The sequence below is a fragment of the Paroedura picta genome, chromosome 12 (genome assembly GCF_049243985.1).
Source record: "Paroedura picta isolate Pp20150507F chromosome 12, Ppicta_v3.0, whole genome shotgun sequence".
NCBI classification, from domain to species: Eukaryota; Metazoa; Chordata; class Lepidosauria; order Squamata; family Gekkonidae; genus Paroedura; species Paroedura picta.
Genome location: NC_135380.1, coordinates 14,207,066 through 14,224,845, shown reverse-complemented (window position 1 = coordinate 14,224,845; position 17,780 = coordinate 14,207,066). Strand labels below are relative to the sequence as shown.

Below are 17,780 nucleotides of genomic sequence, written 5' to 3'. Positions count from 1 at the left end.
TCCATTAGAAACATCCTGTGTTCAGCTGCTGTGGTTCATATCAAGTTTTTTTTTATATCAATTGCTTTACATCCGTCCTTGAAGGAAAGTTTTTGGCAGATGAGGGGAAAGAGATTTGGAGTCCTTATCTGCTGATCTTCAGCTTCAGTGTTTGTAATTAGGCCTTTATGTTCATGCTTTTAAAACCCCAGGATATCCTTCAGGAGTGTTGTGTGCATCTTTCACAGACACATTATGTGGAAATGGCGTACCTAAATCGTATACTACAAAGAATTAGGCTTCTGTAGAACTACATTCTGTAGAACTACATTTTTTCTGTTCCTTTACATTATGTCTCAGGCTGCTGATGTGCTGAACACCAACTGTTGCCAAGGGTAAAACCATCTTTAAAGGAGATGTGGTATAGCAGGAAAGATTTAGCCAAGCTTGTTAGAAGTATGGGCCAGGATCCAAGGAACTGTGAAAGTATTTCCATGATCTAAAGAGGAGTTTTATTTAGATATGTCTGTTCTTGAACAGGAGCCCCCTTTGGAACCTTGATTTTGTTTGGGGTTGTTGCTTTTTAAAAAAGAAAGAAAAGAAAACACACACAGGGGAATTTCAAAACCATGGGTGGTTCAGGGCCTGACCAGAAATGCTGTTTTGCGAGCACAAGGGCCCTGCGTATGCCTGAAGAGATCTCTGGATTGCAGCCACAGGATGAAATCTGTTTGAAAATTTCAATGCAACATCTATAATTAGTTGCTTTTGTTACATCTGCTCAGCTTGGATCGTGTTGAGTATTGCAAATGACCTGCAAAGAAAACTGCTGAGTGACTTTCACATTCCTGAGGTTTCAGCTGTTAATAACACGGTTTCATTATTCTCTGACTTCTAATGCTGCTGCAAGTATAACAGGGTGAAGGGAGACCTCAACATTTGGCAGGTGTCATAGGATTCTCAATCCCATGTTAGCTTTCAGTGTCCAAGTAAAACACAGCGGCAGATGAGAAGCAGTGATGCTTCACCCTTATATATCCACTGCTTTTATAATACAGCCTCACCCTGCATCTTTCCCAGTTGGGTTTTCTAATCATATGTGCTGGGCAAGTAGTGGGAAATAGAAGGGAGGAGGCAGGGCAGAAGAGGGGACAGGACAGCGAGGGCAGGGACCTGGCCTTTCTGTGGCAGGAGTTCCTCCTGCCATCCCAGTCCACTACATGGGAACAGGATATCTTACAGTACTGTGATGGGATGAGGCTGCCATTTGTGCAACCCTGAAAATGAAGTTGTTTCAGATATCTAGGAACCTAGTCTGATTTGGGAAGTCTTAGAGCACCGGGCAATTGAGCGTAAGGTGAAAAATGGCAGCTTCTGAGTTGCCTTTGAATGGAACAGAACCTGGCTCATTGGTTTCTGGCTTTGATTTGCTCTATTATAACGACTACTGTTAACAACAATGCTTTGCAATCTTTCTCTCCATTCACTAGTCAGAAGCAACATCATACAGCAGTTGAGAACTGCACGTTAGCTGTGCTAAATGCAATTCATAGGAACTATGGAAGCCGTTCTCTTTATCCGCACTGTAGCCACAGGTTGGATGGTTGGTTTGTTTTTTGGCTGGGGTTGGGCGGGCGGTGGTTCTTTGCAAATGTTCTACCAAGTGAGTCAGCCTTTCCCACAGCATTTGGAAATTTGGCAGCAGTATAGAGAACTCGCTTTTGATGACAAAGTAAATTTTCAGTCATCTTAATTTGTGCGATTGGTTAAAGATGCCCTTCCATATCCCAGCATGTGTTGTTCGCTTGAGATTATAGGATTTATTTGACTTCCCAAAAGGGCACAGATCAAACCTCCTCTCTCCTGAGAAATATTGATTACCTGCCACGTGGTCTTCTCAGTGTGCTTTAAATCAGCAATGAGAGCTAATATACAAAGCAAAGCCAGCTCTTCTATATCCATGGAGCTTCATGATTGTGGTCTGTGGCCACAGGGTATTCCATTAACCTCTCCCCCCCCCTTGCTTGCTTCAGGTGTCTTTTGCTTAATACTGCTCTAACCTGTTTTATCAAACCAGAAAAGGCTGGCTTCGTGTACGCAAGCAGGGAGTTCTGTGTTGCTGTGTTGTATAAAGTTAATCCTGACTCACCTTCTAAACGGAGTGCAGATAAATATTAGGGACAGGGGAAGAGGCTTACTGGCAGGAGTAGAGAGAAATCTTTGCCCCTTTGTGCTTATCAGTGCTGTTTATCAGATATTACCACATTAGCTATGTGCAATAGGGAAATGTATGCGTCAAAACAGAGCTAAGGCTCTTGGCTGCTCTGAATGCCTGACAAAGAAATAAGTTTTGGGGTGTTGATTATATTGATAAATGTTATTAATAGTTAAAAAAGTTAGCCGTGTGCCAGATCCCAGGTGGGTATGCTCGCTATGGTGGTTCACTTGTTTCTTGCTGCAGCAGATGCATATCCTGCTGCCATATTGCATACTGCCTATGTTATAGAGCCTCTTGTGGCGCAGAGTGGTAAGGCAGCAGACATGCAGTCTGAAGCTCTGACCATGAGGCTGGAAGTTCAATCCCAGCAGTCGGCTCAAGGTTGACTCAGCCTTCCATCCTTCTGAGGTCGGTAAAATGAGTACCCAGCTTGCTGGGAGGTAAATGGTAATGACTGGGGAAGGGAATGGCAAACCACCCCGTATTGAGTCTGCCATGAAAACGCTAGAGGGCGTCACCCCAAGGGTGAGACATGACCCGGTACTTGCACAGGGGATACCTTTATCTTTACCTATGTTATAAAAGAAGCTGGGAACACAGCCCTTTGTGTCAGGCCTGTTTCAAGATATCTTTCCTTAAGTCTGTTCCTCAATCTCGTGGTGTCATTGACAGTTGACGGCAATGGGAAACGCTAGAAATAGCTGCATTGCCATGTGACCAGGACTGATATTAGTACAGTAGCACATGATGCGAGTTCACAAGGTACACTTCCCTATGTTCAAGGACTTGTTTTGTGTGTTTCCCTATAAGGCTAGAGTGGTTATCAAGTTTTGTTCTGTACTGACTATTCTTCAAGAGTATAGAACATTTCACATATATTACCATGTTATCTTTACAGCCTGTAAGGTAGTATTAATATCCCCAAGGTGCAGATGCAGCTATGAGAGGCTAGGAACCAGAGGTTATCCAAGGCCATGGCAGAAAGTAGTTTTAAATTAGAGACTTCCTGGTTCATGGCTCAGTCTGTAAATTCCTATAGCAGGACTTGCTTATGCCTTGTTAAAAACCGCAATAACTTGTTCCCTATCGGCCTTGTATGCATGCATCTCTTTGGAAATAGATACCTCCAATAATAACATAGTATTCTTGCTTGGAGCGGATTCTCTGTTGTTTTGATCATGGGGTAAAAGTGCTGGTTACTGATTCATTGAGAGATAAAAGCTTGAAGGGTAGGAAAGAACACATTCCGTAGTATGATGCCTTTGGCTTTTAGGTCACTGAAGTGGGAGGTGTTAACGCAGTCTGAATGGTTCATTATTTGCCTGTTCCCCCCCCCCCCGCATCACTTCTTCTTAGCCACCTCTGCTTATTTCTTTGTCCAGAGATGCTGCATATGCTGTAGGACTTCAGTAATAGTCTAGCCAGCCTTTCAGTGTCTTTCGTCTTGAGAATCCAAGTGCAGGTCTCCACTTTTCAGACCCTGAAGGAGTCTCAAAGCAGCTTACAATCACCTTCCCTTCCTCTCCCCACACCCTGTCTGGTAGGTGGGGCTGAGAGAGCTCTGACAAAACTTCTCTGTGAGAACAGCTCTCACAGGACTGTGACTAGCCCAAGGTCACCCAACTGGCTGCATGTGGAGGAACGGGGAATCATACCCGGCTCACCAGATTAGAGGCCGCCACTCATAACTGTGACACCAAGCTGGGGCAAATTTTGTTGAAATTCCACTAAGCCACGTCTGCACTACTGTTGCTACACAGCGGTGTTCATTTGGAACACTATCAAGTGGAAAACATGTTTCCTTCATTTTCTATCTACTGCTCATTCTCCTGGACCATCGTGTATATATACTTGTGAAGAAGAAGAATTGGTTCTTATATGCTGCTTTTCTCTACCAGAGGAGTCTCAGAGTGGTTTATAATCCCCTTCCCTTTCCTCTCCCCAAAGCAGACACCCTATGAGGTAGGTGAGGCTGAGAGAGCCCTGATATTCCTGCTTGGTCAGAACAGCTTTATCAGTGCTGTGGCAAGCCCAGGGTCACCCAGCTTGCTGCACATGGGAGAGCGGGGAATCAAACCTGGTTTGCCATGTTATAGACTGCTGCTCTTAACCACTATACCAAGCTGGCTCTCAAGCTGTGCTTGCTGACTTTGCTTCATTGCTATCAATTTATATTTGATGCGATGGATTTTCCTATGTCAGAAGCAGGCCTGGGGTAATTTAGAGGGTTTTATTCACCACCATTCATCTCATGACTATAAGGCAGTGCTTAGTGATAAGGGGGAGAGAATACAAGACTTCATCTGCTGGCAATTCTCTAGTGTTCTATATAACAGGGGTAGCCAAACTGCGCCCCTCCAGATGTCCAAGGACTACAATTCCCATGAGCCCCTGCCAGCAACACTTAATTGTGGTAGAGGAAACCCTCAACTGTTGACAATGTTGGAAAGCAGGTATTGGATTTGGAATGACTTGGTGATTTCCCTGTAAGCAAACTTTTGTTCTCGCTTTTATTTTTCAGTCATGGGACATATTCTTTCGCAATGCCAATGCTGGAGCTGCTCCAGGTACTGCTTACCAAAGCCCCCCTCCATTAAGTACCAGCCTGTCGACTCTGACACACGCACAGTCTTTGCTTCAAGCACAGCCAAATGTAGATAAACTGGTGGAAGATCACCTTGCCGTCCAGTCACTCATTAGGGCATATCAGGTAAGGCTACCTTTGCTTTTCTTTTCTCCTGGGGATGGATGGGAAAACTGGGCATTCCTTTCATCCACTGCAGTTCTAGAGAGACTTATGCTGTCTTTCTTGGTGGAGCACAGTGCCAGAGGCAGTATAGCTCCAGTTCCATTTTCCCCCCTCCTTTTTGGATTTTGTTTAAAGAAGACTAGAATAAGATTATGGTAGACTGCTTCCATGTCATTTGATCCGAGTGGTTGGAGAGATGGATTGAAATGCCAAGCAGATCTCACCTGATGGTTCCACAAGCTTAATCACTTGTACCATGGCACAGGGTGAAGGCATTCTCAGTGTGATGCTTAAGCGACATGGGCCAATCCAGGGCATGCAAAATGTCTCTCTCATTAGTGTGCTGTTGCTTGAATTCCAAACATGATCCCACCCCCAGCCATTTAAGTACTAGAACTTAGCGTATAACAAAATTGTTGAAACATCTAGGACTGTTCTAACATCTTGGTGCATTTAATGCGCTTGTTCAAAACTTAAAGTAGGTTTTGTGGTTTGCCAGCATATATGCTATGTCATTTTGGGTAGTTAAAAGCCCACATTTTTTCAGATATTAAATTTGGCTAGTCTACAGTAACTCTGATGATATGTGAAACTGTAGTTTCTAGAACAGTCTCATGCAGACTTCAGATTGGTTTAATAACTGGAAACGGTATCTCAGCAATGTCTCCTGAGTGTTTGCATGCAAAATAAAAATGGATTTAGAGTCTGTTAATCAGTTTCCAAACATTTCTGTCAGAACTTCTCCCTAGAAAGCCAGGCTGAAGGAATGGGGGAGGATAACTGTGTGGCCTGTAGCAATCTGCTGTCTTTCAACTGGGGTGAAAGTAACTTAGTGATACCATCTCTATTGAAGATTTCAAAGCAGGAGATGAGAGCTACCACTTCAATCCCTTTGTTGCTAGTGCTTTGTACTGGCCTGTACTAGCTTATTTGCCCGGCCCTTTGCTTCAAAACTTTTGCAACAAGAATGGAAATTGCATCTTGTTATTAAAATAGGACTTAGCCCTTGTGGATGACTGGAAATGTTGTACTTTTTGTTTTGCCCTGTCTTCAGAATGCTCCCGTTGATCTTACTGGGTCCCCAAGAATAACAACAAAAAATTTATTTTTTATAGCCTGCCCTTCCCAGTTGGCTCAGGGCAGGTAACAACAAGGCATATATAAGTCATAAAGCTACATCGATAAACAGTTATTAAATGTTTTAAATTAAATTTGAATTTAGAATATTAAGTAATATTATCAAACTGCCCCCCACTAATTAAACCTTATAAAGGGGAACTCCATTTCTGTTGGGCAATCGGTGCTGGGTATTGCATTGTTGTTTTGCAAGGAGGGAGACCAGTTTTTTCTTGGTGTTAATTTCCTGGCCTCAACCATAGGCCTGGCGGAACAGCTGCGTCTTGCAGACCCTACAGAACTGTTGAAGGAGCCAAAGCCTAAGTGGTCATTTTCATGAAAGCTTGGCAAAACGTTTAATAGTTAAGAATATTCTCCTGCTGCAAATGAACTTCCTGCTTTTAGGTTATCACACAATTATGTGTGCAGGATTGTTTACTGATATGTCTGAAGGAGAAGGGAATGTACTAATGGAAAGAATCCAGTGAAAAGACTGCATCCTTCACAGGGTTATACCCTGCCTCCCCGGGGATATCTCTGATCATTTTAATCTCTCTATTTTAAACTTTTGCATGTTTGTAGCACTTCAACTATAAAACAAACTGGTAAGTCAGGATGCCTTCACTGTACAGATACTACCGTTTTATTATTTTCAACATTAGGAAAACAGTGAAGGAACAGAAAAGGGGGGGAGATAAAGAGTTATACTATGTAATTACATTTGTCAAAGACAGTCATAAAATGAAAAATCTATAGGTCAGAGAATAGTTTCCCTTTAAAGATATTATCTATACACTACAATCACTCTTGTTTCATAGGGGACAATTGTATCCTTCAATTGAAGTTTTAAGGTTCAGATTTCATAACTAATCTATTTTATTGACAACACTGGCTTTATCATTACTACATGATCACTTGGTTTGAAGGACGTATCACCGGATGAACCGGACTGATGCTACTGAGGATAACTCAATAAGACTTTTTTTTTAGTATGCTGCCTTGGACAACTGTTGAGCAAAGTCCAAACTTTTAAAGACTTTGAAACATCTAACTGATGTTGAAGATTCCTCATAATAGCTAGAGACAGTAACCTAACCATAAAAACAAATTGCCCTGTTGCACATTGATGCCATACTGCAATGTCTTAGCTGCATTGACACCTGACATTTTTAACATACATTGCATTGATTATGGAGATATGAATAAAACAGGACATTGAGATCTGGGGGTTTGAAGAAAATGGGGGAGTGGGGCATATGTTTCTACGGCAGTCCCCAACCAGTAGGCCTTGGGTTGAAATATACTGTACCAATGGCTCATCCTAGTCTGCAAATAAGAATAAACATCACCCCACCAAACAAGCATCACCCCACAACATCATTCTAAAGATTTGTAGGGCTCTTGCTTAGGGTGATGGTGATTTGCTTCACCATCATGAAGTTCTACAGAGATGGTGGGGGAGGGATGCAAATATCTCCAAAAAAGCATTTTAGCTTTTATTAGGAACCTGAATGCTAGTTTTTAAGCTGTCTCCACTAGCTCCACCTTCACATGGAAAACGGTCAGTGTTGTTTTGGCGTGTAAATGGCGAGAAGCTTTAAATCCTTAAAAGTAAATACATCTGTTTTGTATTGTGTTTTTAAATATGAAACTAAAGGACAAACAATCTCTTGAAAAAAATGCTCTATCATAGTGCGGAGTAAGGTTGAGCATTTGACCAGCCAAACGAGGTTTGGTCATATGAATGCAATTAACATTGTTTTTGAAACCTAAATAAAGCTGTCGCCCCAGAATGGCATTTGCAGATCTGTGGAATTTTTGATATGACTACAGTTAAACGATATGTGGTCACTTGACTGGCATAAAACTCTGATGTAGGTGATGCTTAATCCCAGAGTCCCAGAAGCCTCAAGTTGGTTTGGCTATATCCCAGAACACAAATCTATAGAAATTAATGTCTAAGTTTGCAGTTTTGGCTAGCCTGTAAGTTTGCATAGCCTGAGCTTGAAGGCACAGCCTCGGCTATAGCATCAGCCTTTGTCTGGGGGAAATCTGTATACCTGAGCAGCTAAGGATACTGAAGCATTTCAAAGGAATATGTTATCTAATGGGCAGTAAAACAGGTTAAGGACGTGAAAATCTCGCTGAAGCTGGCTGCTGATGTGAAAGCAACATTTTATCCAGCCCAGAAAATGTCATGAAAATCAAAGTCATGGAGTCTAATATAAAGAAAAGCTGAATTCTTCCGTGTGAAGCTGTCTTCTAGGAATTTATTGACTAAACACTCAACAGACGTATTTGAGTATGCTAACACACTAGGCGCTGCTAGGGAGAACTTGTATAAAGCTTGCTGGTATCCTTGCCCCATTTCTGAATTCGTCTTTAAAATATTTACAGTGGGTCTCATTTCCCCAAGAGTTTGTGTTTTTACTAAGATAACACGGCCCAGATAACAAGATAAAATGAGTTCGCTTTCTAACTTGTGATGCAGGCTGGGTTCAGTGTTTAGCGTGAAATAGTGCTGGTCGACAGGCACGTGAGATCGTACAAAAAGGATGCAGGAAGAAGATGCCTGTTAACCAACTTTGTGCTGACTAATTCTGTTGTTGCTTCTAGGTCAGGGGTCACCACCATGCCAAGCTTGATCCTCTCGGCATTAGTTGTGTAAATTTTGATGATTCGGCAGTATCCGATTCTCCAAACGTCGGTGAGAATTACTCTGCAAATTAATTATAATGTAATTTTAATTTTTATATCCCTTTCCTTTCTGCCCAACCCCCCTCCCCCCCTCCCTCCTTTCTTTTGGTATCCTCCTTCTTCTTTCATTCCTGGCCCATTTCATAGATTCGAGGGCATCATGTAGCACAGCTGGACCCCCTGGGCATCTTGGATGCTGATTTGGACTCTTCCGTTCCAGCCGATATTATCACTTCCGCAGACAAACTGGGTGAGGGCTCCGAGAGCAGTTAGTGCCGCATTGCTTGAGCTCCTCTCTCACTTTCACAGCTTCTAGGTAGATTGCTTCACTAAAGCCCAAAGGGAAAAGTCTTAAGTTTCCTTCAGAATGATCACTTTCTTTCAAAACAAAATTTGAACAGCCGCAACAGTAGTCTGTCCTTTTTTTACTAGTGTAGCCAGAATTTATTTTGATATATACACACAAGCATACAAAACCGCTAGCTCTCTTCTCCGATCGGTTCTTGTTTATTTGAGTTCAGTTGTAAGTGGTTTTAAGTAGGCTGGTAATGAAAATTATTTGCCTTCCAGGGGGAAATGTACGAGTTATGGAATGCTCAGACTTCCTTCCTTCTAGCATTCCTTGATGACAGCCCCCCACCCACCCACCCACAACATCATTCTAAAGATTTGTAGGGCTCTTGCTTAGGGACATGGTGATTTGCTTCACCATCATGAAGTTCTACAGAGATGGTGGGGGAGGGATACAAATATCTCCAAAAAAAGTCTGAGTGGCATTTCCTCAGATCCATTCAGTTACATTCCTGAGTTATGAAGTGTGCCTTAGTATCCAAAGAGGAGTTTGAATACCTAGTTTAAATTCTAGCAAATGACCGTTGGTGATCATGACGAGGAAGCTTTGGAATGCATTCCCACATCTAATCGAGAGGCTGAAACGACAGGGCCTTTAGCTAGAAAGAGTGTGTGTGCCTATATCTGTTCCAGTGAGGGTGTGCGTGTGTGGTTGTGGTTGCAGTTCAGTTTTCTAGTATACGCCAATCTTCTCCTAACTGTGATCACCGTAGCATTTTTTGAGTGTAGGACGAAGTTATGGTGGCTGAGCTCTATCGATTGCTGGTGCTTTCCACAGGTGAATGAACCTGGCTCTGCAAGTGCTTCTAAGTAGCATGCTTCTAACTTAGAATAGAGCAATTATAATTACCACTAACAAGGTTGAAAATGTGATTAGAATGTTGGTGCATGAACTGTATGCAAATAAGGGTGTTCGGTATTGATATGCTCTTGGGATGTCTTTGGGTGCCGCGAAGGGCGAAGAAAGACGACAAAATAACCGTGGTGGTTCTTGTTCTTTGGAGCAGTGGTCCCCAACCTTTTTATCACCGGGGACCACTCAACGCCAGGGACCACTCACCGGGGACCACTCAACGCCTTTTACTGAGGCCCGGTGGGGGAGGGTAGTTTACTCCTCTACTCTCAACCACTGCCCTAGCGCTCTCTGATCGCCATGGTAATGTTTAAACATCCCTTCAAAATAAGATACAGCCACCCCACAACAATGAAGTGTGTTGTAAAGGGCTGAGGGTGATGAAGTAAAGGGCCGGGGGGGGGGGAGAAGGCGTCCTTCGGGGCCCACCTCCAATTAGTCAAAGGATCACATGTAATCCGCGGCCCACAGGTAGGGGATCGCTACTTTGGAGTACCTCTTCGGTAAAGTGTCTGAGAACATCTCTCAGTGCACTCGTCACCCAGTAAAACCGCTGTATTTGGCACAGCTGGAGTTCTGGATTCCTTGCCTCTTCTCCATTGGGGATCGGTTAGTGGAGCAGAGCTGTCGAACTACATTACGCAGATCACTAAAATCCCACATCTCTTGCAGAGCACACAAATGTATGCATGATTTCACTTTGACATTGAGTATCCGGGCCCCTCTGGGACTGCTCAGCCATCTTCTCCTCCTGTCTGCTCTCACTTCAGCTTGTGAGATTCACTAGGCGTTAGCCATCTCCTTCCCAGCTTCCTTTTGCTGCCCTAAGGGTGTCTGGCATTTAAGTAAAAAATGAAATAGTCTTATGATGCATCATAATTCTGAACGAAGAATTTATGCGTGGCTCATACAGGCAGTGAAGTAGCCAGCCCTGGGAATAGCTACCCAGTACAAAACTCTTGTGGTGCAGAGTGGTAAGGCAGCAGACATGCAGTCTGAAAGCTCTGCCCATGAGGCTGGGAGTTCAATCCCAGCAGCCAGCTCAAGGTTGACTCAACCTTCCATCCTTCTGAGGCTGGTAAAATGAGTACCCAGCTTGCTGGGGGTAAACGGTAATGACTAGGGAAGGCACTGGCTAACCACCCCGTATTGAGTCTGCCATGAAAACGCTAGAGGGTGTCACCCCAAGGGTCAGACATGACCCGGTGCTTGCACAGGGGATACCTTTACCTTACAAAACTGTGCCTTTTCATTTTCTCTAATGTGGCCTTGACTCCATTAAGGTTACGCATTACAGAAAATTTGCAGCTCTAACATGAAAGTCTTTCTTGCTATTTCGGTCGTTTGAAGGATTTTACCAAATGCAGTTTTTACTAGCTTTGAGCACAGCAAAGGGCCTTGAATCTGTCATCCACATCAGGTTAGTTCTGCACACTGGAGATTGAATTTGTCCTTGAGTGATCCAGGATGCTATTACTGCAGTCACGGTTAGCTTTTCTCTAAATGTGGAGAATTGCTAAAATGCCCATGTTGACCTGAGCAAACATTGTTACATCAGTATTTTAGTAAGATGAAGCTAGCTATGGCTGTGAGTAAAACCACTGCTGAATTCCTGTTGGATGTTCTTTTGACAAGATCTATATGTACTATGCATGCATTGCCCCAAATACGTGAACTGACAAGTCAGTCATATCTGTCCTCAGCTGCTTGTGTGTGTTTGGAGTAGAGATGTTAGTGCATCAAATATAAATGATACATACAACGTGCATGTTCTGTACTTTAGTTATGTGCCTCCATCTCAGAGTACCAAAAGTAAGAAGCCATTCCCAGAGGCTAGGAATCCATTTGAAAGAGGTGTGCGGGTGTTGAAGGGTTCCCTCTTAACTAAAGTGTGCTGTGAGGAATCAAAGCTTAGCAAATCCAGTTTAGAGGCCAGCACTTCCCAGTAGTTTAGTTTTGGGTTGAGAGGTTGCCGTTTGCAGAGAACTGTTTTGACTTGAGCAGAGGTTTGGTGCCTTTATCTCATAAACACACAGCCAGCTAGTCCCTTAGTGCAGGGGTAGTCAACCTGTGGTCCTCCAGATGGACTACAATTCCCATGAGTGTTTGCTGACAGGGGCTCATGAGAATTGTAGTCCACGGACATCTGGAGGACCACAGGTTGACTACCCATGCCTTGGTGAGCTGACACTAGCCGATTGCCTTGATAGATGTCCTCTGAAGTTATACACTCTGTATAGTGGAGCTCTGCAGTCTGTGTTTCATTTTCAGGAGAGTAAATACCTTATGGGGGGGGGGGACTTGAGAGATAAGCTGAGCTCTCCTCCCGGGATTGCCTGTGTGGCTAATTAGCTTCTAACTCAGTAATGTGTTTAGAACAACACTAACTAGATTTGAATTTTGCATCAGGATAAAGGTCAAATACTCTTATTGAGAAGCAGTGCTGGAGTGACTGGAGCCCATTTTCTGCTGATTAGGAGAGCTGAAAGAATGAATTAAAATTGCTTGAGTCCTTTGACATTGGGAAGTGCTGAGCTGGTATGTGAGCGTTATGCTGAAGGCAGGATTTTCTGCTGAAAGCTGGATGATACCCATTGGCTGTTGTAACGGTTAATAGAGGGAAAGAGGCTGTTGTGAAGTGCAGCTTCTTCGCCTAGCAATAAACTCTACGATATTTGCCACAAACATTGCCACAGTTTGGTTTGCAGAGGTGAACGTTGACTTGCTTTTGTGTCTGTCTTCCAAACTGTACGTTTGAGTAGCTATAGACTCCTTACATCCGTAGATATGAAAAGATCCATTGGGAGTACCAGAGAATAATCACAATGATTCAAGGACGTTGATAATTAGCTAGATTACAGGGGTAGTCAAACTGCGGCCCTCCAGATGTCCATGGACTACAATTCCCAGGAGCCCCTGCCAGCATTCACTGGCAGGGGCTCCTGGGAATTGTAGTCCATGGATATCTGGAGGGCCGCAGTTTGACTACCCCTGAGCTAGAACGTGGCTCACAATTTCTCTTGGAAAATGTAATTGGCAGCCAGACTTTAGTTGTGACTCCTAACACACTGTATTGTTGTTGTTGTTTTTGCAGTGTGTTTTCTTTTAGACTTTGCATACAAGTCTTTAGGATTAGCAAATCCATTTCTGAACGTTCATACCCATTTAAAATAATTAAGGCAATTATTTTAGCATGTTTACTTCTGGTGTTGTGTTCACACTGTTTTTCATCAGTGCCTTTTTTAAATTAGCACTGACAGTGCAGAGATCCTGATCAAGCATCCACAAAAATGTGCTTGGAATTTAAATCAGAGGCACTCATTCCACAGCTCACAGAGAGCCATGTTCACAATTACTATCAACCAAAAAGAGGCAAATTTACTTTCTTCCCTTGGCATGATGCCTGAACCTCAGAGTAGTTCTTCCAGTGGTGGCTGTTTCAAGACGGGCTCTAACTGTTGGCCACAAGCCCTACCATGCTATGGCCTTGCTTACTTTCCTGGAGCATGGTGCATGTGCCATGTTGGAGATCAGTGATCAGAAGAATCACATGTGGCTCCTGAGCCACTGAGCATCACTCAGGTATTCTCAAGTGCCATTCCCAAAAAAGGATCAAATTTCACTCATGTCTGCTTGAGTATCTTTCCTGCTACGCAATAGTCTTCTGTCTTTACAGTACTTGGCACACTCTCTCAGCAAGCCTCAAAGCTTAGCAACAGTCCCACAACAAGACTAAATAGTATGAAGAGCCCCTGGGAAGGATGAGGCCTCATTACCAAGAAGCAAGTGGTCTTGGTCTTAAAGCACAAAGACAGAACTGTGCAGCCTCTTTTGTAAATTAAGGCTGCCTTTCTCAATGCCCTCCGAAGAGTTAGCTTTCTCATCAGTCCAGTTAAGCATAGTACAAAAGATTGTTCTATGGCTGTATCCCGACTTTTATACTCAAGGTGATTTCCCTGTTTGTTTAAGGAGAACTTAATGGTGAGTACAAAGTTAGCTGGTTTTGTTTTGCACTGAGGCCTATAGTAGGTATATTATTTCAGCTGAGGAAATCAAGAAGAGATCTCAAGCCATATCGCATCACTGCTGCCAGTGGCTGATGGAAGTCTTCCCAGTAAATTGTCCATCCTTAGCAGTATTTATAACCAAGCAAAAGTCGTAGCACAAGGAGGGACCAAACAGTTTCCTGCCTTGGTAAACTTAAGAGCAGAGGAGCCTGTGGTTGTGTTATTGGCTCGTAGATTATGGGGAGTTGCGCTTGGCCAAGAAGTACACGGGCTCTGGACAGATCACTCTTTCACTCTAAACTTCAGAGAGGTAGTAAGGCTATAAGGAGATCACTTTATTTTTGTTGCCCTATGCTTTGGGCAGAAGAGTCTGACAAAAGTGTGATAAATGTGACACAAATGTGATAGGCCCTGCCTATCTGAGGAACCACTTGTCTCCTTATGCCCCCCGCAGAGCTCTCCACCTTGCGGGTGCTAATCTACTGGAGGTCCCTGGCCCTAAGGAAGCATGGCTGGCCTCAACCCAGGCCAGGGCCTTTTCGGGCCTGGCCCCAACCTGGTGGAATGAGCTCCCGGGAAAGCTGAGGGCCCTGATGGAGGTATCAGAATGGAGCTCTTCCACCAGGTCTTTGGTTGAGGTCAGGGCGAGGAACAACAGAGCCCCTCCTCAGACTACAAGGTAGCATTTAGTATTCCTCAACTTGTGCGGTAAACAGCTGCTGGGATGGTGGGAGAGATTACACTGCCAATCTTGCTTCATCTTTTTAGCTCATGCTCTGTTTGTTCTGTTATGGGATGAGTTTTTTATTAAGCCTTATTGGGGGTTGTATATTGTACCCTGCCATGAGTCCCCCCCAAGAGCCGGCTAAATATCTAATAAATAACAAATAACACAATGTTAAGTGATGTCATTTGTAGCTGCGATAAGAGACTCTGTATTAAGGCTTTCTCTTTTTTTTATTTCCAAAGTGGGATTTGAATTTTGAATTTTGAAGCTTAAAAGACATGAGATGATTTATTACTTTTTGCATTATTTTCATTTGACAATTTCAGCTGAGGAAACAAAGAGGAGCTCTCAAACTATGTAGCTTAACTGCTGTCTGGTGTGTAACCTTCATGCCTTTTACTCTCTACACTGCATTTTGGCTGGCTCTGAATGATTCCCATGAGGATTTCATCGACCTTTGATAGTTTAGTCATCCTCCTCTCTAACCCTCTCCCCTACGGTGGTTTGGACAATATGAGAATACTTTTTTCCCCTGTTTTTGATTTTTTTTTAAGTTGTCTTTCTCTTTACATGACTACATTCAAAAGTCTTTGGGTTTAAAAGAAAAAAACTAACTTTGACTGGGTCTCTCTGTCTTCTCCTTTCTGCATCCTACCTTTCCCTCCTTCCCCAGATCTTGCAGTATTCAAGGAGCGGCTGAGAGTGCTAACAGTAGGAGGTACGCAAATAATGGGCTTTTAACCCTTCTGGAGATTAGGACTCTCCTATGAATAGTTGACTCTGGGCACATAGAGGTTCGGTAAAGTTACAGCTTGCCCGTATTATGGACAGCCGGTGTCTCCATCCTTGGCTCCCCCGTTTTTCCCCAGCATGACTTTTAAGTGTTGTAAGTGAAATGGATACCTGTGTTCCATGCGCTTCCATCAGTCATGCTCTCGAGATTTTGTACATTTACATTTGCATTGAGAGTGGTAGTCATTATCATTGTTTGCTTGTTCTGGTTTTATTTGTAGTGATCTTATTGCGTTCTGTGCTTTATTTTGGTTGTGAGCCACTCTGAAGTTCACTTGGAAAAACTGGGTAAAAACGTTTTGGGTGAAAGGCTGGATAAACATGATCATTAAATTGAGGAGCTTAAAAAAAATCTGCTAACACAATTGTGATTGCTTGTTCCTCGGCACGCGCATCCAGGTGCCAGTGAAACTTAGGCCCAGTGCACACTTATTGTGCATACATCTAAATGTTTCATCTTGAACGTCTAAATTTATTTAGGAAAAGGCGTCATGGCAGTCCTGAACAGACTTACACCCTCCCAAGCACCTTGTGCTCTGAAAGGGGAAACCATATTTAGGACTGGTGCTTTTCTGCACTGCTAAGTCATCCCTCATGTAACATAGAGCAGTTTCAGAAAAGATAGGCAATTAACAGCCCACGTTCTCAACTGGAAACCTGGAACGAATTTAGCCCTGTGAATGAAAGGAGCGGTATTAGGGGGAAATTATGCCCTTATAGGAAAAGGGAACAAGGATCCTGAGCACAACCTTCTATAATGTATAAAATTTAATCTGTTTGGCTAGTTATGTTGTAATAGACATAGCTGGTAAATGGAAAGCGAAGGACATTAAGATAATTCATCCTTAATGCTCCCCTGAGAATTGGTATTCTTCATATTTAATGTTGCCCCATGACCTTGATCTGAGTAAGCTCATCTGCTTATTCAGTAATTTGGGGATCTGATGTCTCTTATTACCGCACTTCCAAATATTTTGAATGTAGCAAATGGTCTAGTTTTTTTGAACAATGTCTGAAATCAGACTTCTGTAGTCTGGCAGCCACCAGAAAATTCTAGAGTTAAATGAAGTGGTGACAGCCGCTGGAAAGCAGACAGCTGCTAAAGAAGCTTTTTGTGTAAGTTGTGCCTCCACTCACTTTACCTAACTTCTCTAAGCTTTTATGGTTAATTTTTTAAAAACAACTTCACTGCCAACCTTGCAGCAGTCTGCGAAGGGATCCAAAGAGATCTGACCGAGCAGCGATATCAGGGCTCTCTCAGCCTCACCCACCTCACAGGGTGTCTGTTGTGGGGAGAGGAAAGGGAAGGCGACTGAAAGCCGCTTTGAGCCTCCTTCGGGTAGAGAAAAGCGGCATATAAGAACCAACTCTTCTTCTTCTATGGGTTAAGGTGATGAGCTCACTGTATGGAATTCTGTCCCAACCTGTTCCTGAAACACATAGTTCTGCACTTCAGTGAGGAATGGAGTTTCCTTAGGAAAATCATTTGTGTGCGAGTTTATGTTTGTGCTCACGCAATCGGCTTGCGATAAGCAGCAGAATGCCCATATGCCCTTGATCTGTATCGGCTGCCAGGACTCGTTGGATGTCAAGCAAGTAACTACCAAAGAGGCTGTCTTGAATGTTGCAAAGTTCTTGCTGAGGTTCTGTGTTGTCTCCTAGTGGTAGTTGCTGTATGTTGAGCTACAGCTGAAATCTCCTTATTTCATATTTATACTTTAGTTTCCAGGCCGCCCATCCCTGCAAGCAGGCTCAGGGCAGCTTACAATATTTATTACTAGATTTGAACATCATCTGCCATTGGTGGTAAACATGATATTCCTGTTTTGTCATCCTGTGCAGTGAATGTAGCCTTAGAAATTCATTTGGGCAGAACTTTTGGGCAGTTTCTAGGAAGTAGCTTTTTGTTAGGCCTATCGAATGTGCCTTGTTGTTTGCAGAGAGTCTAATTTTACTGTGCATCTTAGTTCCCTGGGATGAGCTATTCAGGAGAGTCCTCTGCAGAAGTGTGAAGCTGCCTGCTTTTCTAGCTTTGGATCTGGGAATTGGTCATTTCCTGTTTCTTGCTTCAACTTTACTTTCAATTCTGAACACCTGGGAAATGTGGTGAAATGTACGTTCTCTGTAATTTTTGTTTTGTTTTGTTTCTGTTCTTCACATATCCTGGTTTTATGTATGTGGATCTGAAATTTTTATTGATTCCTCCATCAGATTTAATTACCAGTTTTCATGGCAAGTGTATTTATTTGTGTTTATATCCTGCGTGCCTCATAAATAACCTTTTGGTTCTT

General features: G+C 43.2%; 1 protein-coding gene across 8 annotated transcripts in view; it reads left to right on the top strand.

Moving 5' to 3' along the window:
* Positions 1-17,780, top strand: part of OGDH (oxoglutarate dehydrogenase) — a 60,451-nt gene that overhangs the window by 15,573 nt on the left and 27,098 nt on the right. For 2 of the 8 annotated variants that reach the window (XM_077306899.1, XM_077306897.1), the window contains exons 3-5: positions 4,719-4,907; positions 8,907-9,009; positions 15,371-15,415. In XM_077306899.1, coding sequence (XP_077163014.1) covers positions 4,719-4,907; positions 8,907-9,009; positions 15,371-15,415 — 337 coding nt within the window. Of the gene's footprint in view, positions 1-4,718; positions 4,908-8,678; positions 8,770-8,906; positions 9,010-15,370; positions 15,416-17,780 lie in introns of all 8 variants that reach the window. The other 6 variants (XM_077306900.1, XM_077306898.1, XM_077306904.1 and 3 more) reach the window with 3 other exon arrangements.